The sequence below is a fragment of the Lynx canadensis genome, chromosome C1, assembly GCF_007474595.2.
Source record: "Lynx canadensis isolate LIC74 chromosome C1, mLynCan4.pri.v2, whole genome shotgun sequence".
Lineage (NCBI taxonomy): Eukaryota > Metazoa > Chordata > Mammalia > Carnivora > Felidae > Lynx > Lynx canadensis.
Window position 1 is genome coordinate 52,853,049 of NC_044310.1, and position 26,039 is coordinate 52,879,087.

Below are 26,039 nucleotides of genomic sequence, written 5' to 3' on the forward strand. Positions count from 1 at the left end.
TGGGCCAGGCATGGCAAGGGTGGCTTATCTCTGCTCCATGATGTGTGGAGCTTCATCAGAGGAGACTGGGGGCTGGAATATTCTGGAGGCTTCTTGACTCCTCTTTGGAACCTGGGCTGAGGTGACTTGAAGGCTTGAGCAACTGGAGCTGCCAACCAAGCACTTAACTGTGGCCTCTTCGTGTGTCTTGGTATAGCAGGGTAGCTTGAGAGCATTCCAAGGGAGACCTGCAGAAGCTGCATGGCCCTTATGACCTAGTCTCAGAAGTTGCATGGTGTCAGTTTCTCTATACTTACTGGTAGAAGCCATCATAACTCTACCCAGATTCAAGGAATGGGTGGAGAGAGAGCATGGACCCCCACCTCTTAGTAGAATGTTAAAAAAAAAAAAATTGCTGCAAATTTTTGTAAAACTACTAAGATTATGGTTCTATCTTGGGATGTGTTAGGGCTTCTGACTTCTTATAGGGAAGCAAGCTGCATAGTCTCTATTGCAACGACTTTGCCACTGTAGAATGAAAGCAGCCATAAACAGGTAAACAAATGACTATTTCAGTAAAACTTCACGAACATCGAAATTTGAATTTCCTGTAGTTATTATTAACTATAACAAAATACCTTTTTTAAAAAAAGACATTTAAAAATAAAAATCATTTTTAGCTCATATAAAAGTAGACAGTGAGACAAATTAAAATATCCTGATTGGGGAGCCTGGGTCGTTCAGTTAGTTAAGCATCCAACTTCGGCTCAGGTCATGATCTCATGGTTCATGAATTTGAGCCCCGTGTCGGGCTCTGTGCTGCTAGCTCAAGGCCTGGAACCTACTTCGGATTCTGCATCTCCCTCCCTCTCTCTGTCTCTCTCTCTCTCTCTCTCTCTCTCTCTCTCTCTCTCTCTGCCCCTCTCCTGCTCACTCTCTTTCTCTACCCCAGCCTCTCAAAAATAAGTAAACGTTAAAAAAATTTTTTTTAAATAAAATATCAGGTTTAATTAGATCTGTCTTTGTTCAAAGATAGAATTCTCCCAATATGTAGAAGAAATACCAGGTATTTCTCAGATGTTTTTGTGTGTGTGTGTGTGTGTGTGTGTGTGTGTGTGTGTGTATGTTTGAAAGAAAGACAAAAATGATCACAAATTGCATTTTAGAAGTGAGTTTGTGAAGATCTTATTTAAAATTTCCTCTTTTTATTTTTTATTTTTGAGAGAATGTGAGCTGGGAAAGGGTGAAGAGAGAGGGAGACAGGGGATCCAAAGCAGGCTCCGAGCTAACAGAGCAGTGAGCCTGATGTGGGACTTGAACTCATGAACTGTGAGATCATGACCTGAGCTGAAGTCAGATGCTCAACCAACTAAGCCACCCAGGTGCCCCTAGAATTTACATTTTTTCAAGCACACTTTATCTTTATCTTGTTACAGAACATTTGTTGCCAAGGACAGGGAAGGGCTATATTCTTGGTATTGTAGGTGGAAAATGAATGATATTTATTTCAGAGCCTAAAGAGAAAAGATAAAACGTGCTCTTCTTGATGGAGTTCCCAGAAATACATATTGTGGCTATTGTTGTTTTTAAATAAGTTGTCCAAGTTTTTAAAGAGGTTGTTGGTCGTTAGACCAAAAGATAAGGTTGGTGACTGGTTGTTTTTTTTTTTCTTTAATTTTTATTAATTCATTAAATATTTATTGTCTGCCTGCAATGCCAGGCAGGCGCTACAGATAATGAGATGAACAAAAAACACAAGTAGTACCCGCTCTTACAGAGCATACAGTCTAGTGTGGGAACCAGACATTAAACAGATGACAGCATTAAAGTGTAGAGTATGTTATGAGGGGGGAATGCAGGGCACTGTGAGAATATACTTGAGGTTTTCAACCTGGATCTGTTACCTATCTCTCACCCTCAACTATCCATTGACTGTAAGAGTCCAGGTAAAAGGATTATTCCATTAGAGCACACTGTGGTTTCAAAACCAGCACAGGGGCGCTGGGTGCCTCGGTTGAGCGTCGGACTCTCGATTTCAGCTAGGGTCATGATCTCATGGTTCGTTGAGTTTGAGCCCCTGGTCCAGTCCACACTGACAGCACGGGCCTCCTTGGGATTCTCTCTCTCCCTTTCTCTTTGCCCCTCCTCTGCTTGTGCACACACTCTCGCTCTCTCGAATAAATAAACATGAAAAAAATAGCACATTTGCTAAGCACATTTGTTACTTAGCATCCTGGCCTCCACCTACCACATGTCGGTAGCACTTTGTACCACATTTTAGTAACCAAAATCATCTCTAAGCTTTGCCAAATCCCCTCGGAGGCAGAATCACCAGTGGTCTAAATTTAGATGGGAAGTTAAACTGCATCTATACATTTTGTTTCAAAGACCTCAGCAAGAAAAACATAATTTTTTAAAATAAATTCTACCTCAGGGATTAGAATTGCAGGTGGATTTGTCAATTTAGGGGGGCATACAATACCTCCTCTGAAAACGGTGAGACAAAATGGGACAGCCCTTTATCAAATTAAATGTTACACTCATACTCTTGTTACGTGTAGAGATGTTTGTACCTTATAGTTTGTACAATATATAGCAAGGCTGAGAACGTTATTTGACACTCTGAAAACTCCCAAATATCAATGGGACAAGATCGAATTGAGGAATTGGCTTGAAAATAACAAATGAAGATATCCTGATTTGGCTTCATGTTCTCAGCCTGTAAGCTATTGGATTGTGTGAGTTGATGACCCAAAGGAGATGATTAGTTCTCCTCTAGTGTGCTGATAATGAATAGCTCTACAAAACCAATTAGCTATAATTCTATCAGTCATTTCATTTGGGTAACATTTTGTTGAAGGGGAAGAAAAACAACACTGTTTTCCTTGGAGATCTATAATTAAGCTGTGATATTTGATGGGAACAATGGAGGAAAAAGCAGTATGCTTATCAATTTGCTTTTGTTTTTCCCACATGAAAGTAAATGATGATGAAGTGTTCTGTTCACAGCAGTTAAGAAAGACATTTGTCCATTTTAATGGTGTAACAGACCAAACAGGAGTATATTTCTAACTATATATTTTGTTTCATAGGGATGTCTACATTGTACAACTCCAGGGATTTGCCATTCACATGGAAGACTGTGAATGGTGCCCCCTGGAGTTTTGTAGCAGAAGATACTGAATGTCCTTTCCCTTTTTCACGTATTTTCCCCTTTGTGAAAATCTGTGTGAATCCAGAACCATGAATAGTGGGTTGTTTTCTTACAGTCACTGTTGTTGCTTTGTAAGACCTAATGCCCACTGTCATGCTGACAATAATATCAATAGACTTTGTTTTCCTTTGTCTAATAAGACATTTTATGGATCAGTATTTTTCTGTTGAATTCAAACACATGAGAAGTCCATAATGTGTCATTAGCTATCACAAGATGGCAGGTATTGTTTTGTTGTCTGAGTATCCTTCTGTGACTTCTGGGCATTTTGCAATTTTTACCTCAGTTTACACAGTGGAATGAGATGTGCGTATGTGTGGTTAGTTTTACCTGAAGTTTAATACATGCAGCTTGTGACACAAATTAACGAGCTTATTAGAAAAAACACAGTTGGTTATTGCGTTAGGCTTTCGATTTATTTTGCTTACCTTTGTCCCCCAGCTAGCCAAAAAAATCCGAGAGAAGTTCAATCGTTACTTGGATGTGGTCAACCGGAACAAGCAAGTCGTAGAAGCTTCTTATACGGCTCACCTAACCTCTCCTCTAACTGCAATTCAAGACTGCTGTACGATCCCACCTTCCATGATGGAGTAAGACTTTAAAAATATTTTTTTCTTGTTTAAACCAGGAATTGAATTGCTTTCCATTCATGTTCAAAATGCCTGTGCTTGTTTATTGCAAAGTGAATAGTATTTCTATCTTAAATAAGCCTTTTGTCTTTAAATAGACGAGTAATTTTTAAAGAAGTGGGGCTCAACATACTGTATCCAAGAAATTCCCAGACCTTCCCTGCTCACCTTTTTGTCATGTTGGAATTCAGTTTCAGAAGTATCAAATATTACTTGAGTACAAAGTTGATGAAGTCTAGAAAATTACATTTTGTCATGTGTCAACTAATGGGTCATGAATACGCTAGTCTCATTGCTTCTAGTAATTCGCCTAATTTAAGAGAGTACTTTTTGTCTTTGATTAGGAGTAACAAAAATTCCCGCTTTTTTCTTTGGTAGTTTTAAAAATAACGTCTACACTAATGGGAAATGTGGCTTCAGATAATAATGAAACAGAATTAGTATCCGTATGGTTAGGGATATTTTTATTTATTGGCCTAGTGATATTTATATTTGGAGGGGTGTGTAGAATCATGTGATGCTGGAAATTGTTTGTAGTGGAAAGAACACTTAGCTAAAGGTAAGAGAACTTAATTTTTACTTGGTCTTTAGCCGTGTGACCTTAATTAATTAATTATGTGCCTTTTCTGTCAGTGGATAATAATCTTTATTTTCTAGGGCTATTTCGAATGGCTAAAAGCTGTTAACATACTTTAAAGATTATGAGTATAAATGTTACCATAATTGGTATGTATTATTCCCCTCTTTGTACAGTGAGTGCTCTTGGAGCCGTGCAAGGGATAGATGCAGCAGTTTTTGGTGGTTAAATGTTTTGCTTCCATCAGCAGTTTTTTACTTACAGTTTCTTGGTGGGGTATGGAGGTAGCAGGACGTCCTTAAGTCATTTTATTCTCCTTCTTTTTGATACTAAGATGAGCCTTTCTCTCTGCAGCCCAAAGAGGCTCCTAGTCATTTACTCAACTAAATGGAAAAATGTATACAGTGTAGAATGGGACTGTCTGGTTATGAATCTTACCTAATACTCAGATGGTCTTGGGTATTTGATGTCTCAGCCACCCTGTCTTCCTCTCTAGAAAGGGAACAATAATGAATACTTCATACAGTGTTTTGAGTATTCAGTGTGATCATTTGTGAAAATTCTCTGTAGTTCTGAACAAATATTAGCCCTATTACTTATATGCTTCCATATCACATGAACATTTCTTTTTTTATTAGGTGTAATCAAAGAAGATGTCCTTTTTTGTAGTTGGGACATCAGTAACTTAGTGTTTTTGACAATTTCTCTCTTACCTAAAAGAAAAGGAGGGCTCATTTGGGTTTTGAACCAAAGAAAACATTTTCAGAACAGGGAGAAAAGCTGGTATAGTAAGGGAGAAATCCTTGAAGCTAGAATTACGCTTAAAACTGTGGTTGTCAACCGGGGGTGATTTCCGTCCTCCTTTTTTCTCCCCCTTTCCCCTTGAATGTTTGACAATGTCTGGAAACATTTTCAGTTGTCACCCTTGGAAGGTGGGGAACAGTTACTAGCATCTAGTGTGTAGAGGTCAGGGATGCGTCTATACGGCCTGTAATGCACAGGACAGACCCTCCAGAACAAAGAATTATCTGGCTATAGGAGGTTTTCATAAATTCCTAAGTGGAACTATTGCCCTCTACCTGGAAATCTATCCCCTATGTCTTCTTCCCATTACTGGCCCACCTTGTGAATTTCTATTAATGTTTCAAGAAGTAACTCCACAGTTTGCCTCTTTCCATAGCTTTCAAATACCTCCTTCCCCCCCCCCCCCTTTTTATTTCTCTTTGCCCCTGGAGGGATTCACTTCTCCCTCATCTCTGTTCCCATAGTAAGTTTGAAATGCCTCTATTACAGTATAGAACTTGATGTTATGGCAGGTTGTTGGTGGTGACTCTGCCTTCCCTGCTGTTCTGGGCAGGGATTACACTTCATCCCTTTTTACCCCGGCACCTGGCAATTGTATTTAATTACTACTTGTCAACATCTGAATTGAGTAAGGGGCTGTCCACTCTCCACGTGTTAAAACTCTGGGGGTGAGGGGGCGAATACTGAACATAATTAATAGCACAAAATGTGACACAGAGAGATCCTGTGGTTCCTCAAAGCAGAGAAATGTACCAGGTAGATGGCATCACAAAAAATTTATGTACTTTAGAAGTATGCATGTTATTTGATATCATTTGAGGGAATATCACAAGAAAATAAGACATTTTTTAAAAATTATTTTAATGTTTATTTTTGAGAGAGAGAGAGACAGAGCATGAGCAGGGGAGGGTAAGAGAGAGAGGGAGACACAGAATCTGAAGCAGGCTCCAGGCTCTGAGCTGTCAGCACAGAGCCTGACGCAGGACTCAAACCCACAGACCATAATAAGATCATGACCTCAGCCAAAGTCGGATGCTTAACCAACTGACCCACCCAGGTGCCCCAATAAGACATGTTCATAAAGAGAAGCTTGTAAAGAAAGTCATTGTACTGCCAGTTAGAGAATATTGTCAGTATCCTAAATTTCTAATAGGGGATTGATTAGTCAAGAGAATTGTATCCCATCCATGAAAGTGAGATGGTGGGCGCCTGGGTGGCTCAGTTGGTTAGGCAACTGACTTTGGCTCAGGTCATGATCTCACAGATGGTGAGTCCAAGCCCCATGTCAGGCTCTGTGCTGACGGCTCAGAGCCTGGAGCCTACTTCAGATTCTGTGTCTCTCCCCTCTCTCTACCCCTCCCCTGCTCACGCTCTGTGTCTGTCTCTCAATAATAAATAAATGTTAAAAAAAAAAAAAAAAAAAAAAGTGAGTTGGTAAGACACAGCCACGCTGTACAAGAAGAGTATTTGGTGACTTGTGAAAATGGCCATACATACATACACACATTAAAAGTTTGGGAGGGGGGGCATCTCGGTGGCTGAGTTGGTCAAGTGTCTGGCTCTTGATTTAGGCTCATGTCATGATCTTAACAGTTTGTGGGATCAAGCCCTGTGTCAGGCTCTGTGCTGTCAGTGCAGAGCCTGCTTGGGATTCTCTCTCTCCCTCGGTCTCTGCCCCTCCCCCTGCTCACTCATTTAAATTAATTAATTAATTAATTAAAATACACCTAAAAAATAAATATTTGGGAGGACTCACATCAAAATGTATAGGAATAAAGATAGCAATTTCCATTTTGAATACGCAGAGATAAGGATTGAAGTCTGAGATGCAGACTAGGCAGATATTTGCCAAAATTCAGTGGTCTGCCTTTTGGTGAATACAACACATAAAGTGTAGTCTCTGCCCTCCTGGAATTTCTCATCTAGTTCAGTTTACCGTCAGGGACTTCAGTTGTACTCGTGGCAGGGTACGTGCTGAGTAAGCAGGTTAGGTAGGATGAGAGGCTTTTCCCTCCTTCCGAGGTTGGATTTGTGCGTTGAATGTTGCAAGGGCACTCTGAAGAGCCATGATGCAATCTTACCTCCTCACTAGGGGTAGTTGACAGGACCAACCTCTGTATGGGGTGAATCTTGCAAAACCAGGACAGTTCTGACAACAAAGCTGGGTAATCAGAAGATTTACAGATGAGTAAAGAGGCATATTAAAGAGATATCTGATCAAAACTCTTCACAGCCGGGAGTGGCAGAGGATGACTACCCCTGGTAGAATCTTCCTGGCTCTGAATAGAGCTCACTTACCAGGGATCTGTGTTTAGGAGTTTTTGAAGTAACTCTGAGCTGATGCTTTTCTAGCAATTGGGTGAACACAAACACTTACTAAAATTATGAGACTCAAGGTGCCTGGGTGGCTCAGTCACTTAAGCAGCCAACTTCACCTCAGGCCATGATCTCATGATTCATGAGTTTAAGCCACATGTCAAGCTCTGTGCTGACAGCTCAGAGCCTAGAGCCCGCTTCAGATTCTGACTTCCTCTCTCTCTGCCTTTCCCCTGCTAGCACTGTGTCTCTGTCTCTCAAAAATAAATAAAAAATAAAGTTATGAAACTTAACTTTTTAATGAAGATTCAAGAATGGGAAAGAGTTACTAGTAAGTTGTTGGGGTGAGCCATGATAGGAATCCTTTGCTGCCTTTGTTCCAGTCCCTCATAAAACACTTTGCTGCACCACTTTGTTTTGGTATCTTATTGAGCACATTTTCAGTGTGTATTTTAATCCCTCCAAAAATGTCTCCATTTTGAATCTCAGGGAGTTCATGTTGGAGTAAAGTGCGGACAGGAAGAACTCCCAGTCTTTAGAAGCCATTTGAGGACATGACTAAACAATTTTTTTTTAATGGTAGGCAGATTTGGTTTTGAATCCTACCTCTTTCACTCATAAGTTGACTTTGGGGAGTCACTTAATTCTGAGCCTCAATTTCCTCATCAGTGAGCTGACAGTAAGGATAGTCCATACCTCACAGGGTCACTTAGGGAAATGTTTTTAGGTTGTAACTTCCTTATTTTATAAGTATGGGTATTATTCTCTATGTCAGGACATACTCTTTTTTCCCTTATGTCAATAACAAAAGAGTCTTTTTTAAGATAATATACTTAAAAACTGAATTAACCTAAATGAAAATATGAAGTGAATGTGACCAAAATCTTGAAGCTGATAGATATGATAATGACTGAAGTTCCTGAAAAATGGATTCAAAGTCATTTCCAAAGTCCTTCCAAATTGTGAGATTTTACAATTCTATAAAGTAGACTTTTTATGTCCCTGATGTATATCTGGCCACGTGCAAATGTATTAATACTGCTATTATAAGTTTAAGTAATTGACTTGCGATAAAGGACCTCCAGTCTTAGATCTGGATTTTGTCCATTCTTTTTTTTTTTTTTTAATTTTTTAAAATGTTTGTTTATTTTTGAGAGAGAGGCAGAGCGCAAGCGGGGGAGGGGCAGAGAGAGAGGGAATCACAGAATCTAAAGCAGGCTCCAGGCTCTGAGCAGTCAGCACAGAGCCTGACATGGGGCTCAAACTCCTAAACTGTGAGATCATGACCTGAGCAGAAGTCGGAGCCTTACCTAACTGAGCCTTCAGGCACCCCTGGATCTTGTCCATTCTTAAACATCTGGGCTCTGTAAACATTTTTTGACACCTAGCACTGGCCAGTGGTGCTCAAGGTATTTGCTACTAACATTTTAAAGGCCTGTGCCTAACGGGGCGCCTGGGTGGCGCAGTCGGTTAAGCATCCGACTTCAGCCAGGTCACGATCTCACGGTCTGTGAGTTTGAGCCCCGCGTCGGGCTCTGGGCTGATGGCTCAGAGCCTGGAGCCTGTTTCCGATTCTGTGTCTCCCTCTCTCTCTGCCCCTCCCCCGTTCATGCTCTGTCTCTCTCTGTCCCAAAAATAAATAAATAAAGGCCTGTGCCTATTGACTTTGCTTCTTCTCTAAAAGCATCAAAAATAAGGTAGTATTAGGACAATATTTTTTATAACTGATTTTAACGAATGGCTAATATTCACTTTTTGTTTCAAGCCTAGAATTTCAGTTTTGCTGACTTATAATCCATTTATTTTTCTCATAAAGGCTTGATAATGCATATTTTAACAAAATGCCCAGTTGTGAAGAGAGAAGGTCTTTAAAGTGTCCTATCATAGATTCTGAAGGTTTATACTATGTTGACAACAGAGAGAATCTACAAAGCAGCAGAAAATTGATTTTTCAGATAATTTTGATACTTTGCTTCTCAGACTACTGAACTCCTCCTACTCAGGAGTTCTACAAGTTAATTATTTTGTACAAGGCCTTGCACAGAGATTAGGTACTTTGTCAAGTGTTTGCTGAAGGAATGATCTGAAGAATTAACCTCATCTAAAATGGAGAAAAGTTAAATTATGTCTTAATGTAAGACAAACTCATTTTCAGTGGTATCACTTAAAATAATTTTGAGAATGAGTTCAGTTACTCATGTAATTTAGTTAACAGCTCCCCTTGTGTTGTGTTGGGTTGCTGATGAGGGCACAGGAGAGACTGGGCTCTCCCCCAAGGAGTGCACAGACACACAAACACGTAATTATCCTCAGGGACAATATCTGTCTACAGATGTGTTTACCTTAGCCCCACAAGATGTTTTAAAGGTTTTTAAATTTATAATTTTTTAAATCTGTTGCCAACACTTAAATTTGTGGAGATTACACATTTAAAAACTCCAAATTGCTGTCTTCTCTAAAATCAGAAGATTTGGCAATAGTGGGTCCACATTCCCACTCGGCAGCAATCCGTTTGCATGAAGAATGGCTCCCCTTTGAGGACAAGGCCCACAATGTCCCTGACATACTGTTCCCGCTGGTCCCTGTAGGTTACACCCAACCCAGTCCCCTGACTTTGATCACCTGCTTGGCCCACACTAGTATGTGAGTTTGTAACTCCTGCTCTAAAATGAACATATAATATTAATTAATTTGACTGAAGAAAATATCCTGTCCATACTCATTCTGTCAAATTTAAAGAATATAGCTCCTTTATGCATAACATTTAGAATATCTGTCCCTGAAATCTGGCTTGCCACAGAGATGGGGTTCTCTTGAGCACATCTGAACCTGTTGTTTACTCAGCAGGACCGACCAACCCTTGGCTTTTATTATACAAACCAATCAATAATTTTATCTTCCATGTCTTTTAATCCATTTCTCTCCTCCCTCTCCCAGTTTCGTTTCGTTTCCTTTCTTTTCTTTTCTTTTCTTTTCTTTTCTTTTCTTTTCTTTTCTTTTCTTTTCATCTTATTTTTAAAAGAAGGGAACAATGGTGAGGGTAAACTAGGAAGTAAATGCTAGGAAGATGAACTTAGATTTTTATTTCTGTGTCTCCAAGTGGGGTTCAGTGCTTTTGACCTCACTGAATTAATGCTTGTGAATTGGTTAATTGTGGTGGGACTTGTTAAGGCCTTTAAGCCAGGTTTGAGATGAGCAAAGCAATACTAGAATGAGCTAGAATAAGCAAGCAATTGTTTCTAAGCCTCTTGGAAGCCAGCCACCTACAGCTAGACTTCAGCTCTATAGAGAATTCTCTCCTACCTATCAGGGCAGACTTAAAACTTCACTGATTCCAAAAAGTGAAGAAACTCTGGGAAATATTGTCAAATTAGATTTCTGCTATTTTTCAAGGAGCTCTTTGAGTTGGAGCATCCACTGGGATTGATGTAGTCACTGGGGAAGGCAGGGTAAGACTCCTCTCATTTTCTGAGAACCCAAATTTAATGCATCTCTGGCTGCCACCCACTAGAGCAGTAGGATTTCAAGAGCCAGGCCTTACCACAAATCTGTTGGGGATATTGTGCTATAGGTAAAGCAACCAGCATAGGTTCTGATGCAAGAAGTACACGCTCATGATTGCATTTCTCATGAATAGCCATTGCTGTAAGCCTGTTAGAGTTCTCCAGAGAAACAGAACTGATAGGAGAAGATATGTGAAAGAGAGGCAGAGGGGGCGAGATTTATTTTAAGGAATTGGCTTGCATGATTTTGCAGATACAAGTCTAAAATCTGCAGGGTAGCCCAGCAGTCTGGAGACCCAGGAACAGTTGCAGTTCCAGTCTGCTGGCAGAATTCCTTCTTGCTTGGGAGGTCAGTCTTTATTAGGACCTTCACCTAATTGGACCCACAGCCCACTGACTTAAATGTTGATCTCATCCCAAAACTCCCTTCACAGAAAAATCCAGAATAATGTTTGACCAAATATCTGAGGACCCTGGCCCAGCCAAATTGACACATAAAATTAACTATCACACACTTTTAGAGAAAGGATAGAAAATTGAATGGCAAAGCCTACTACTGAAGTTAAATTTTTTGTTAACACTCACATTTAGATTGGAGGATGCCAGATTATTACTCTCTTCAAACGTTATATTGTGTCCTACTAGACTGCTTCTTTTAAAAAGTTAATAATGCTCATGTTAATAACTGCCTGGAAAGGAGTGCAGGCAGCTGAGTAAGTCTTTTTTCATGTAAATTGGTTGTATATCTTGCGGTATGATTAGATGTGCAAATTTCTATGTTCCTATGTTAAGTTCAAATATTGTTGACACTATAGGAACCAGAAATAAGCTCCTTAGAGAGTTGTTTTTAATTTTGATGGTTAACATGCTGACCCATAATGTTCAGACTCCTAAGCTAGGATCCTTTGGCTTCTTTAGGGACTTACTAGTTTCAGGTCAAGGTTTGTGTTTGCCTTTTTTTTTAATTTTTTTTTTTTAAACGTTTATTTTTGATACAGAGAGAGACAGAGCATGGACGGGGGAGGGTCAGAGAGAGGGAGACACAGAATCCGAAACAGGCTCCAGGCTCTGAGCTGTCAGCACAGAGCCCGACGCGGGGCTCAAACCCATGGACCGTGAGATCATGACCTGAGCCGAAGTCGGCCGCTTAACCAACTGAGCCACCCAGGCGCCCCTGCCTTTTTTTTTTAAGCTGAACTCAGACATGAGCCTTTTTAATTTTTAAAAGGAGGCAAGCCTCTTTTTAAATTGTTAACTTTTAAAATAATCTGCCTTGAAACACCTTAAACAGTGAAGACAGTTTTCCTTTATGTTAAGTTGTGAGGCAGTTATATCACTGTAGTACAGTACTAAGACTGGATGGACTTTTGCTCTTCTCTGCTGTATCATCTTACAAAGTTCACGTAACTTTTTTAGTTTACAGTTTTCCTCAGCTGTAAAAGGAGCAGTTCAGACTATACTCCAGAGGCCTAGCTCTCAAGATTGATTAATTTCCCTCAGCCTTCTTAGAAGGTTTGTTTTTAACTGGAGCCATTTGACATTATAGGCAACTTTTCCTACTGCCCAAATTTGTAAATTCTAGATTTCATGAGAGAATTTGTTTTCATCTTTTTGAGAACTACTTAGGGGAAATAAGGTGGTATTATGTAGCCAGGCTTATAGAGGTTAAATTATTCATTCATTAAATCATTTAAAAAAAAAAAAACATTTGAAGTAAGAAGGGGATTTAAACATATAGGAATATGGAAGAAGAGCTTTCCAGGAAAGAAAGGACTATCTGAAAATGGCCAAGAGCACTGAAGAGTACATAGTGTCTGGAAAGTGATGAAAGGGCCGTCTGAGAAGTCGGTTACTATCAGATAATAGAGATTCTCAAAGGCTAGACTGAAGAATTAAACTTTATTCAGGAGACCATAGGCACTGTAAATGAAGTCAAGGACAATTCTTCTTGTGTTTATCTTTACTGTCTGACACAGGGTAGATGCTCAGTAAATAACAGTTGAATGAGAGAATTAAGTATTTTTGAGAAAGGGAACGAAATGAAGATCCCCTTTAAGGGGATAAGGGGATTTTACCTGTCGACCATGTAGCAAGTAGAAGTTTGATTGCATTTATATAGGCAAGGAACAAGTGGGGGCATGAATATGGCTATGGGCACCCCCCCCTCTTGGGTGTTGAAAGAGGGAGGAACTAAAGGCGATCAACTGAAGTTGATTCTAGTAACTGTGAGAGTGGTTGATTCCAGATTCTAAGTTATATTTGTACATCGTATGCTCTCTCATCTTTCTTTTTAGTTATATTTGAGATCAGGGACCCAGTCAGATTCAACACCTTGCTTGAACAAGTCTCCATTAAATATCTGCTGAAGGAATTAGTGCATGGCAGCAAGCCTGATTTCGTCTTTAGTTTTTGAGTACTGCTAGTAACGATGATAACAGAGTTATTGAGCTACTTTACCTCTAGACAGGAAATTCAAGTACCTTTATGCCCATTTATAATAGTTGTTTTCATCTGAGTGTTACTCAATTGTTAGAAGCTCTGTTAGAAAATTTAAGTTGATGTTGGCCAGTTAGAGTTAATCATTAATATAGTAATAATGGATATGAATAATTATATAAAAATAACTGGTTGTATGTAAGGTAAATTTAAAAACGTGAATTTTCCAAATACCCATATATATCATTTTCACCTCATCTGGATCCTGTGCAAGGCAGCTAATGTGCAAGACATTGTACTAGAAACTGTCCGAAAGACAAAGATGAATAAAAACAGTCCGTACTTTCAGGAACTCACAGGCCATTAGAGTAAGCTAAGCAGACTGTGTCAAGTGCCATGAAAAATCTAAAGTCTCCTTTAGAAGAAAAAGAGATTATGAACAGAGGCCTGTGAGCACTCAGTCTCAGTAGAGAGGTGGTAGTTGAGGCCCTGAAGAGTAGAACTCCTACAGATCTAGGAAAAAATGCTGCAGATGAAAAAAAGAGCAAGCATCATAAAGAACCGACCATGCAGAAGTGGAGGACAGAGCTGGAGTAATGGATAAGAGCTGTGCTGGGCTGGGCTCAAAATCCTTGGCCGACTGGACAAATTTTTTCTCTGTAAACAGTAGATTTTAAAGAAAAGAAAGGCTATTGTCAGTCTGAGACTTGGGCAGGTTAATTAGTTGGCAAAGGAAGGATAAGTTGGGGTGGAGAGGCAAGTTGCTGGTCAAGTTGGGCCATCCTAATCCAGGAGAAAAGTAATGACACTTCAAGATGTCAGCTAGATTTCATTGGAGATTTAGGTGCAGAGAAAGATTTTAAAAGACGGTTTTAAATTTTAAATCGAGCATCTCAGCGGCTAGAAATCTATTAATTAGAAAGTGAAAATAAGAGCAAAAGATTTTTTTTTTAATAGGTAGGCTCATGCCTAATGTGGGGCTTGAACTCCAGACCCTGAGATCAAGTGTAGCATGCTTTACTGACTGAGCCAGCCAGGTGCCCCAGCAAAAGATTTTCAAGAGGAAGATGAATTCAGTTGGAACATACTGATTTTGATTTTTGAGTTGCACACAGATCATTCTGGGGAGGTGTTTGGTGAGGAGTTGAGATTCTCCTGTAGCATAGTTTTATTTTCATCCCGCAAATATCCCCCTCCACCCACAACTATGTTATATGCCATGGCAGTTCAGGAGAGAGGGCCAGGTTGAAATGTGTAGTTGTATGTGATTTTTTTTTAATGTTTATTTTTGAAGGAAAGAGAGTGCGTGAGTGGGGGAAGGGGAGAGAGCCGGCCCGAGGAGGGGTAGACACAGAATCCGAAGCGGGCTCCAGGCTCTGAGCTGTCGGCACAGAGCCTGACACTGGACTGAAAACTCATGAGCTGAAGCTGATGCTTCGTGACCTGAGTTGAAGTCAGATGCTTAAGCGACTGAGCCACCCAAGTGCCCCAAATTGTATAGTTTTAATGTCGTGCTGATACATAGTTAAGTTTTGTTTAAAATAAGATTTCTAGGCATAGTAGCTGACCACATGTGTGCAACTCCTATTTTTCCCCACTTGTTTTAAGGTAGTACACATGAAAAAAATGATGTAAAGTATCTAACCCTGTACACATTTTCTTATAATAAGAATTATTATGTTCTTAAGAAAAATAAAACATTGTGACTTAGCCAGGTGCTTTTCCATTTATGACTCTTGCTGTTTTGTTCTTTCCATGTCACAAGGTCAAATAACGTGACAAGCATGGTCCTTAACAAACTGAGTTTAATTTTTATTGCAGATCTTGTTCTTTCCCCCAAGAAGGTGTGTTTTGTGTTTTTGCCCTTAAAGTGCTATATGACCCATCTTAGCCTTTCAAGTTGTTCTCCCTTATCTCAAACTTTCATCTCCAGTCCTTTTAAAAATGATTACTACCTGCAGGCAGGTGAAATGTTACAGATACTGTCTTTATGAATATTAGCACCGGAAGGACTTCACTTGAGCTCAGAATTCAACAAAGATTTTACAGAATGTTTTACATTTCAGAAGGCCAACTAAGTGACATTATTTAACTTATGTAAGAGTTACATATGCTTATACTTCAGTAAAATACTTTCTTGGGTTTTACTCTTATAAGTGTTGTTCTACTGGGGAGCCTGGGTGGCTCAGTAGGTGGGGCTTCCAACTTCACAGGTCATGATCTTATAGTTCATGGGTTTGAACCCCGTGTCAGTCGGGCTCTATGCCGACAGCTCAGAGCCTGGAGCCTGATTCAGATTCTGTGTCTCTCTCTGTCTCTCTCCGCCCCTCCCCCACTGCATTCTGTCTCTTTCTCTCTCAAAAATAAACATTAAAAAATGAATGTTATTTTACTTAGATTATTCAAATGATCTTAACAGCTATCTGCTCCTCCCCACCCCCATTGTGCCCATGAAGAAGCAGGCTCAGAGGTTGTATCCAGGCTCAGGGAGCAGGATTTAGAATCTGGGTTGCCTGATTTCAAATCATTTTTTTTAAATGTATATTTTTGAGAGAGAGAGAGAGAGAGACCAAGGATCCAAAGTGGGCTCTGCACTGACAGCAGAGTCTCCAGTGCAGGGCTCGAACTCAGGAACCGTGAAATCGTGACCTGAACCAAAGTCAGATGCTTAACTGACTGAGCCACCCAGGCGCCCCTGACATCATTTTTTTAAATGACAATATTTTGACCTGTGGTAAAATTGGAATGGCTTAGCTGCCAATTGAAATGCTAAACTATGTTTTCCTTCTTAGAATTTCACTAGAGGCTGTTGTATGACCCTCTGAAGTTTCTAAATTGGCTGAATGTAAATCTCCCATAGTCTGGTTAGTTTGTTTCTCAGTGTTAAAACCGTGTTCCTGCGGTAATTTATGTCCTTTCCGTCCATGTGTGTGGTGGTGGTGGCAGGGGGATAGGTACCTGTACATTTAGGACTGTTGATGAACATCCTCCCAGCAGAAAGCACACCTGCATCTGGGTCTGCTGAAAGTCTTGCTTTCTGGAGTTTTCCTTGTGTGACCTTTACTAAAAGAAGGGAGACCTGCCACTCTGCTTAGAATACTGACCTTCACCAGTGGCCTTTTGCGGATTTTAGGGAGAGAGTTGATCCTGTGATTTTCTTTTCTTCCTTCTCTTCCTTTTTAGAAAATCTCGTCTCTAAAAGAAACTAGCTAGTGGACTCTACCAGCTTTAAGAAATCAACCCTGTGATAACAAAGGACTAGAAGTTTTCCTTGGGCTTTTTGTATGTTTATTGTGCAAAAATATCACCGTGTCTTCAAAGAACGCCAAGATTTAAAAACCATTCTAAAATCTGTTTGGGGGGACCCTACTTTCCTAATAAGGTGATGCACACACATAGCTTTATTAACTTATTGATATCATGTCAGTAATTCTTTTTGAGGACACAGTCCTAAGTATTCCACATCTTACATTTCCTATTTCTTTTACAGGGAGATTTGGACAGGCCTCTTCCCTCTTCAGGGCCCATGTGCCTGAGAGATTAGGCCAGTTCATCTACAAGGTCATCTGCTAACTTGGAGATTCTTAGTGCTTCTCTTTGATGTCTGTGTCCTACCACTCACAGTTGTCTGCTATTTACGAAGGAAGAAAGCACACAAATTTCCAATCTCTAGTCCCAGGAAGTCTCCACCTCTTAGGTTTCCTGCATTTATTCATCCAGCAGACATTTATTAACTAATATCTTGCTCTTCACAGCCAACTCTGGGCCACAGGCTCTGGGGATAAACACAGGAAAGGATCTCTCTTTGTGTCTTCTTAGCAAGGGAGGGAAGTGTATAAATAAATGTACAGCAACTTAAGCCCTTCTTGGAGGTCAAGTTGGCAGGATGGACATGGGCTGCAGAATAGCATGAAGGGAACCTTTGGGTCCCACCAGGCCTGTGTCCACCTGCTTGTGTTTTGGGTTTTTTTTGGGGGGGGGGTGGGGTTTGTTTTTTTTTTTCCTCCAGGTTCCCTTCTTTCTTCTTCATGCACCCCTGCAACAACCTGGTGATGAGGAAGATAAGGATAAATGTTTAATGTGGTCATGGATCCACTTCCAATTCCCCTAGATGTCACCTGTGCAATTTTTCAAGCTTGTGTGAGAAAGTGGATTAAATGAATAATACTGCCATTTTGAATCTAGCCATGAGACATACAATCACAGCAGGGCCTTCTCTCAGCGATCTGTTGTGGTGGGAAAATGGTGAAAAAGAAATGGGCCTGGTTTGTATGATACTTAGACTTTCATAGAGAAAGAGAGACTTTGTTGCTCTGCAAGCTTTACCTTGCAAGGGTGTTTGACACTGGCCATGTTTCTGCTGTGGCTGAGTTGCTGAAACCTGAAGGTTTAATCCTTAATACTGATAAGAACAAAAAGAATGTGACTTATCTCCCCAATCTCTGCAGAGGTGGAAGGAAAAACCATTTCTCGGACCATGATTACACGTTATTTGACAGCTTTTCAGTTTGCCCATTAATTTAGGTGTTTGAATAAGTAAACTCGGTTGGGGGCGTTCAAGTATCATTTACTTTATAAATGTGATAGTTCCTTTTTGAAGTGATCCTATTCTTACCCCTTTCTTCTACCATTCATAGAGTTTAAATATTTGCCAGTGCAGATGTTTGATTTTTATCTTAGCTCTCTCTTTGTTTAACTTTATTCTCATGGGTGGTTAAGTGGAAGATAAGGGGGTTCTTGTTTAATTCTTTTCAACTGGTGTTGCTCAAATATTTGGAGAGCAGATACTTCCCAGAAAGAATGAGCAGGAACCTGTTTGGATGGAGGCGAAATGATGTCTCCCTATCATGGCAGACCAGACACTGTTAGGTTGTTAGTAGGACCAAGGGGTCTGGCAGACATGGTCACTTCCCAGGGTCCAGACGGTCTTTGAGAGACTCTGACAGCTGCTTACCGGTCAAGGGATTTTGCCTCCCATGCTTACCAGAAAGATGTGTGCTCTTCCTAAAGTGGAGTTTGGTGGTTGAACAGCCCTAGCAGCAAGGGCCAGCCTTGTGTTGTCAATTCATTGGCGGCCTCACTGCGTCTGTTCCACCAGCTTCTGATCCAATAGCAGATTTCTACTTCAGGAGGAAATAGTGGGATTTTTTGTTTTTAACCTTTTGCACCTGTCTCGGCATTTTAGCAGTGATTAAAAACAAGCAAACAAGTAAAAAACATTCCCTAGCCCATTAGCTGTCATCATAGTTGCTTTGTTAATGGACTCAACTGGCAGTTTGAGCCTGGCTCTTCTGAGAGATCCTCAGGGATTTGCTTTTTCAATTACTGCCTTAAAAATGTGTCCGTGAGCAATACCGCATTTCACCACCACCCTGGGAATCCACACTGTGGGTGTGGTTTTTGTGTGCAAAGTGATAAATTGGGCAGGCTTCCTTGGAAATGTTGAGGAAAACCCAGGGTTCTGAGTGATTTGCCTGGCAAATCACCTTCCATAGGAAATTTAAACAAAGACCAAAAAAGAGACTCAGGAAGTAAATCCCAACTGGTGTATGTGTCTCTCTCCTTTATATCTTTTTCTTTCTAAACTGGGACTCCACTGAAAAGTTGATTTACACTGTGAATCGTGGCTGAATGAAATCCAATTGGAACTCACTTGAACACTGTTTTGATGTAAGATTCAAAGCTTCTGCAAATTTATTTTATCTTCTACATTTGCTGATCTCCTGCTTGTAAATCCTGTTGAAGGAGAATAAAAATGACTGCAGCCTGATGGGAATTAAATGTCTGAAGTTCAAAGCAGTTTGCACATCAGAGCAAACGTCAATCAAATGAACATCTTGCAAGCCAGGCAGGGAGTGAATTTCTCCATGGGGAAGAGATCAAAGTGGGAGTCACAGTTCTGTTTTCTCCCTCGGGATGCAGTTTCGATCAGTTGTTCATGAAAGTAAATCCAGAAGGAAGTTTTTTTGTTTTTTTTTTTTCCTTTTCAAACTTACAGGCATAGGAAAGATAGAATTATTTGAAACTAAATTTCAGGCGCTGGTTTTATCTTATGAAAATAAGTATAGAAAGCAGTCATAATCCAATATCTCCTTTTTTTCAAGTGAGGGTCTATAGGAGATTTAGATAGGATCATTCTCTTATTATAAATTCCTTTTTTAAAGTACAGATATAAAGTTGAATTGCCCTGCTCAGTTTATACGAAAATCTATGATTTTACCAGTACTTGACCTTTTCCATAAAGCTGGAATACTATAAATGTGACTGGCAGCTAATATACTTCTCAATGAAAAATCTTGTAGGTAACCCTTAAGCATAACTGACATGTTTCTATAAAGTATTGTAAGCAGTAACTTTATGTTTCTCATAGTCCCCAAATCAGGGTGAGTAGTAGGTTTCTTTTTATAAATAGTATTTAGGAGAGGCACAGGTGCATAAAATGCATTCCCATCGTAGTCAAGGCAACTGTTTCTCTGGGATCTAGAGGTGGCTGATATAACGGCCAAGCATGTTTTACTCCTGTGTTTAGAGTCCAGGAGGAATCTGGAGTCCAGAAGAGAAGATACTAGTGAGTGTGGGTGAGTGGAGGGTGAAGAGATACTCACAGGGTTTTTGCTCTTGTAACGATTTCTCCTAGCTGGCTCAGCAGCTCGGGACACACTGTTCTCCTGTATCTCTAAGCCCCCTGTTGACACCTGCTTCCTTACCTGACTGGCAGGTCAGCAGTCTAGGCAGAGACAGAAGCAGAGTGAGGTTTATTTCTGGGCACTTCAGTGTTAACCCAGCTGGGGAGTGCATGCTGTATGGCTGAGGTTCAGCACATGTGAAGGAACTCAAGACAACTGAGACTATTGAGAGACTGTTACCACTTAAAGAATAGCATCCAGCAGGAAGCAGGAGGAAAGAGAGTGGTTGACAGGTCTCTGAATTCTTTAAATACCAGAATGTGGGGGCTTACTAGGAGAAAATTAATTTAAAACCACCAGCATTCACTTCTTTCAGGTTACCCAGGGAGCAAGAATTAAATCACGTTCCAAAATGAGGTAACAAGCTGTTCATCCCTTCCTGCTAAACTTTCAGAGCCCTCTTGTCCTTGAGCGGACAAGACACAAGTCAGATTGCCCTCTGGCTGGGGTTCTCCTGCAAGGTGGTTATTTAATGCTAAGACATCAGGATTGTTCTATGGATTCCTTCAGAGAAAAGAACTTCTTCAGGTATTTTACATTTTATTTTTGGATCAGGTCTGGATCAGGTTTGGTCTCTGGAAGCCTGTGTGTTTGCACACATCAGTTGGGGCTTTCCTGAGCTGTGTTTCAGTGTTACGTCTTGTCCACATTTACAGTAAAACTACAGTTGTGGCATTGTGCATCCTATGTTAACTGCCCTGAGAATTTTCAGGATTTGGTGCAGTTTTTTTTCTTGGTATTGTCTTCATTCTATTACCTTTGTTGTACATAAGCCATTTGTTCAAGGTTCTCAGAATGCCAGGGTCTTTCTTTCAGAGGAGTTTAGTACCAGGAAAAGGAGAAAACTGGTTTGAGCTGGCACCAGGTCTGCTGTATCTCTTCTCTGTGCAAGGAATGTACATGCTGGCTCTCCTATCCACTGACTCTCTTGAAACCCCTCGGATTTGGGAGGGGAACTTGAGGCTTTTCTAGAATGAAATAATAAAAAACAACTCCCTAATGGCCAATTTCATAGCTATGCCAGTAGTGAGCATTCACTTTATCAACAATTAGTAAAGAACACCTGCCTTTAATGTTTTCTTCCTTTTCCTCTAAATCCTTATCTTTGTGAGTAGAGAACTCTTTCTCTGTAGCTATGCATTGTGAAGCCTTATGTTTAGCCACTGTCATTTTCTATTAAGTAAAAAGCAAAGATTTCCCCTATGCCCTACAATCTTTCAGAGTAACCTTTTCCTCTGAGAGAATTGAATTCTACTTCAGCTATTTTAGATAACGTCAAGGATGATTTATTTGTTGATTTATTGAGATACGTTGTAACGTATTCATTATGAAGGAGAGCTCAAGTGTATGTTTACATCTTGGTTCTGTTTGCTTCCCAGCTGCGACCTTGGGCTTCTTGATTTAACATTTCCGTGCCTCAGTTTCCAGGCATTCAAATGGAGATGATAATAGTACTTTTCCTAGGCTTTGTGAGGATCACATTGAGTTTATCCGTGTGAAGTATTTGGAATATGCCTGACATACGATGAACACTTAGTAGCTGCTGTTACCATTACTAACCCATCCATTCGTAGTTCTTATTACTTATTAAATGCTTACCATGTGACAGGCTTTTAAGAGCCATTTTCTGATTTAATTCTTAACACAACCTTATGAAATAGGTGCTATTGTTATCACCATTTTACAGATGAGAAAAACAGAGGCTTAGAAAACGTAAGTTATGTGCAAGATGGAATTTAAATGCAAAGTCCAGTGCAGGTCTGGTTACTGCTCAAGTCCATGCTGCTGACCATGACATAACCATGCTTTGCCACAGTGGTAGTGCCTTGTTCATCATAGATGTTCCATGAATATGACTGGGTAAAATACCCAGAGCTTTCCAGTGACTAGCTCTCTGCCCTTCCTCATTTGTCACCAATAAGAATCTATGGGATACCACACATTACCAACAGAGTGTTAGACTTGAGAGAGAAATACAAATCCTCAAGTAACTTTAGAGTCCCATTGGGGGAACTAAGACTTCTCAGATATGTGAAAAGGTTTTAGAAAGAATTGGGAGTTCAAGTGCCATGTGGTAGGATTTACACAAGAAGCCTTCCATACCAAAACCTTTGGCATCTCACCTCTAATTTGACCTGTCTTTATTGGATATATGAAAAGGCAAAAAAAATAAAAATTAAAAATAAGATAATTTGCTCGTTATAATGAGCTTGTGCCCTCTCTCTTTCTCTGAAATAGAATATTTTTTTTTAAATTATGGCACATGCCTTGAGATAAGATGGAGGCACTTGGCATAGAATGAGAAACCATCCACAGTTAGGACAGGACTTTCTGGGAAAATAATAAGTGAATAAAGACTTGAAGGAAGACTGGGTAAATAATCAAGAGGAACTTCGATAATTGCACTTGTCCAAAATGGTAGCCACTACTCAGTGATGATTTACATTTAAGTTAAAATTATACGATAGAAAATTTCATATGTTAACTGGAATTAAAATCTTTAAAAATTTAGTGTTTAAGTTACATTAGGCACATTTCAAATGCTCAGCAACCACATGTAGCTACCATAGGGGCACTGCAAAAATAATACATTGTCATCATTACAGAGAATTCTCCTGGACTGCCCTGATCTGGGCCAGGGGTGAAACAAGTCTGGCACCCTGCCTGTTTTTGAAAATTAAGGTATTTTGGAACACAGCCATACTCCTTCTTTGTGAATGCTCTTTGGTTGCTTTCACACTACAGTGACAGAGTTTTAGCAGTTGTGATGGAGACTGTATAGCCAGCCCATGAGCCCAAAACGTTATCGTGTCTTTTATTAAAAAGTTTGTGAGGGAATAGATTTTATGTGTCTATCTAGAGCAAGGCAAGCAGGTGAGTTCCTTGTATAGTGCCACTCCTGCAGCACAGATGTTGAAATGCTACGAGAGAGGGCTAGTGAGATTATGTTGCTTTGCCCGCATGCACACAGGCAGCTGCCGATGTATTAATTTCTTCTTTCCTCTCCATCTGTGGCTTTTGAGGCAGCAATCTCTTGTCTAGACAAATTGGAGCAGGTCCAAGGAAGAGCAACCACGTTGGTGAAGCAACTGTGTCCTTGGAGCCACAGTTGACAATGTTGATATAAGATACAATTCTGTACTGGGTTGGAGGCTGAACTAAAGGTCTCTTAAAATCCAGTTACTTTCTCCTTTGAGATGATATGTATCCAAACAAAACTGTTTAACTTTTGTTTTAGAACCCAACACACCATGTGAAGACCTAGTCCCCTTGCTTATACAATCAGTTTAACGTAATAATTCTTATATATTGTGAAATGGGATCGACAGATCCTCAAAGTTCACATGAATAATTGAGTGGATCTTGATTTTTAGGAGTGTTTCTTCCAGGTCATATAGTTTCTCTACCTGTGTTCATGGAATTTCATTAATGGCATTTATAAATTGATGTACGTACACATTTTAACATTAATTTTAAAACCTCTAATTTCAGATTAAGTTAGTTTGGAGGGGGGACTCTTAGAAATTTCATGAGTCTTATCAGTATATCAAATCCTAAATGAGTTATTTAGAAATTCAAAGTTTTTTGCTTTTGTTACTTCTGGATTAAGTTCACTTAAAAATACTCATGGGGGGAATAAAAACTTGTAGGGAGTGTATGTGAATGAGATGGTACATTTTCCTCTTATTTTCTTGCAGATTGCTGTTTGCTGTAGCAAATGAGTCATTGATTACACTAGTGTTTATTGATCAGCAACTAGCCAGAGTACTTACATTGTTCTAGCCCTAACCCTAACATTGAACTACCACTGGAAATCAAAAAGGCTTTGACTTTATTTATATTATAGTCCAGAAGGTACAAACTATGTGTTCTATACCAGGAGAGGAACTTTGTTCTCTTTCTCTCTTTCTTTCTCTCTCTCTCTCTCTCTCTCTCTCTCTCTCTCTCTCTTTTTTAAATTTTCTTCCCTGGATAAGAAAACCAAGGTTCAGGAAAATTGAACAGAGCAGGGATTCAGGTCTAGATGTTGCCTAAGCCCCAAACGTTCTTTCTCCTTCATTACTCACTATTTTTGTTCTTGATCACTGGTTTTCAGATAAGATAATTTAAAGAATTGTTTCATATATTACATCAGAGCTTAAGTCTGCATTTTTAAAATTATTGTCTGATTTTGTCAAATCTGTTTTCTGTATGATTTTATCAATAGTGCCTCACTCAAATTCATTAGGGAGAGAATTGGGTCAAAGGATTGTTATTTTTTAATCTCCTTAGAATTGAACTTGACTTCTAAAGCCTCCTAGAAGCAGATGTTGTTTTTCCCATATTGTTCTGAAATGATATTTTCTAATATTTAAAATCTAAATCACAATTTACTGTTTATGAGCTGGATATATACAATAAACAATACAATAAACAATATACTGTTTATTACTGTTCATATGCAGTATGAATTATCTTGTTGGTTTTTCTGAATTTAATAACCGCTAAGTAAATATTGCTAATTCTATTGTTTCAGATTTGATGGGAACTTTAACACCAATGTATCTAGAACAATTAGTTGTGATCGACTTTCTACTACTGTTAATAGCCGGGCCTTCAATCCAGGACGAGATTTAAATTCAGGTCAGTAATCTCTTGGCTTATAAAGGTGAACTGTATTTCACCACATTCACACTGAATAAATGTATTGCTTTAGATGTTATCCCTTAGGATTTGAACAGAAAATATCATATACTTAAAATTGGATATTTCTTTCTGGAAGTTGACACTTGGAAGAGGGAAAGGAAAAAGAAAATCCAGCTGAACTGTATTGAGTGTTTACTGTATAGTATATATATGGCATATACCTTGCTAGACTCTTGAATCCATTGTCTCATTTATTAGGAGTTTTACACTCGTTATTTTAAAGGTTATTTTAGAGACCTATCTTTGCATTAGAATGTGCTGAATTTATATTCCCTATTTACAATTTTTAATTTGTTTTGGTGTTTTGGAAAGGATGATGAGGAAGCATTTCTAAGAAATGGTGCCAGGATGTTATATACTGAAGTTGCACTTTGTTCAAATGCAGTGGTAATAACTATTAGGGTACCTGTGCGTATATAGTTATATATAGTTCCAAAGGCACATAGTGTCTCTGCTATCTTGTCCTGGCATTCCAGTCTATATTTCTCACCCTATTTGTCTTGTTATGTACATTTGTTGATGGGCTTCAGAACCTAAAGGCTTCCCTTTTAAGAGTTAGAAATAAAATTTAGACATCACCTACCAGCTTCAATCCTCAGATTTTGCCAAAGAAAAATCTGAGGCTCAGGAGATCCTAAGGCTTCCCTTATTATTGGGTAGATGAAGGATCTAATCCTTAAACATGAAGAACTGTATTTCCCAAATTCCAGGTCTCTTGCAGATATGTAAAACTCTAGAGAAGATAGAGGAACAGAATATTTACTTTTAGGACCCCATCCAGTCATAGTCCGTGGGGAGAGTTGTGGTCTTTGGGAGTTGTTGTATACACAAACCAAGTAATCTAAGTAAGCCTGGAAAGGAAGAACTATAAGCCTTCTGTTGCTTAAGGATATTAAAACTCCAGCTTCTGGCTAAATTAAATGATCAACCTAAATATGCCAAGCACATATTGTCTAGAGCAATATATAATGGATTTGGTTTTTGTTGTTGTTGTTTGTTTTTGTTTTTTGTTTTGTTTTTGGGTTTTTTTGTTTTTTTTTGTTTTTTGGGTTTTTGGGTTTTTTTGGTCAGAGGCCTTTTGGAGCAAGTGGGGTTAATTCTTAAAAAAGTTTACTGAAAATATTTTCCATTAAAAAAAAAAAAGAGGGGCGCCTGGGTGGCGCAGTCGGTTAAGCGTCCGACTTCAGCCAGGTCACGATCTCGCGGTCC

The 26,039-nt window shown here is 39.5% G+C and overlaps 1 protein-coding gene across 1 annotated transcript in view; it reads left to right on the forward strand.

Annotated features, from left to right (window-relative positions):
• The window catches only part of CACHD1 (cache domain containing 1), a 210,309-nt gene that overhangs the window by 108,968 nt on the left and 75,302 nt on the right, over positions 1-26,039 (forward strand). The window contains 2 exon segments of the mRNA XM_030325973.1: positions 3,635-3,783; positions 24,661-24,767. Of these exon segments, the coding sequence (XP_030181833.1) occupies positions 3,635-3,783; positions 24,661-24,767 (256 nt within the window).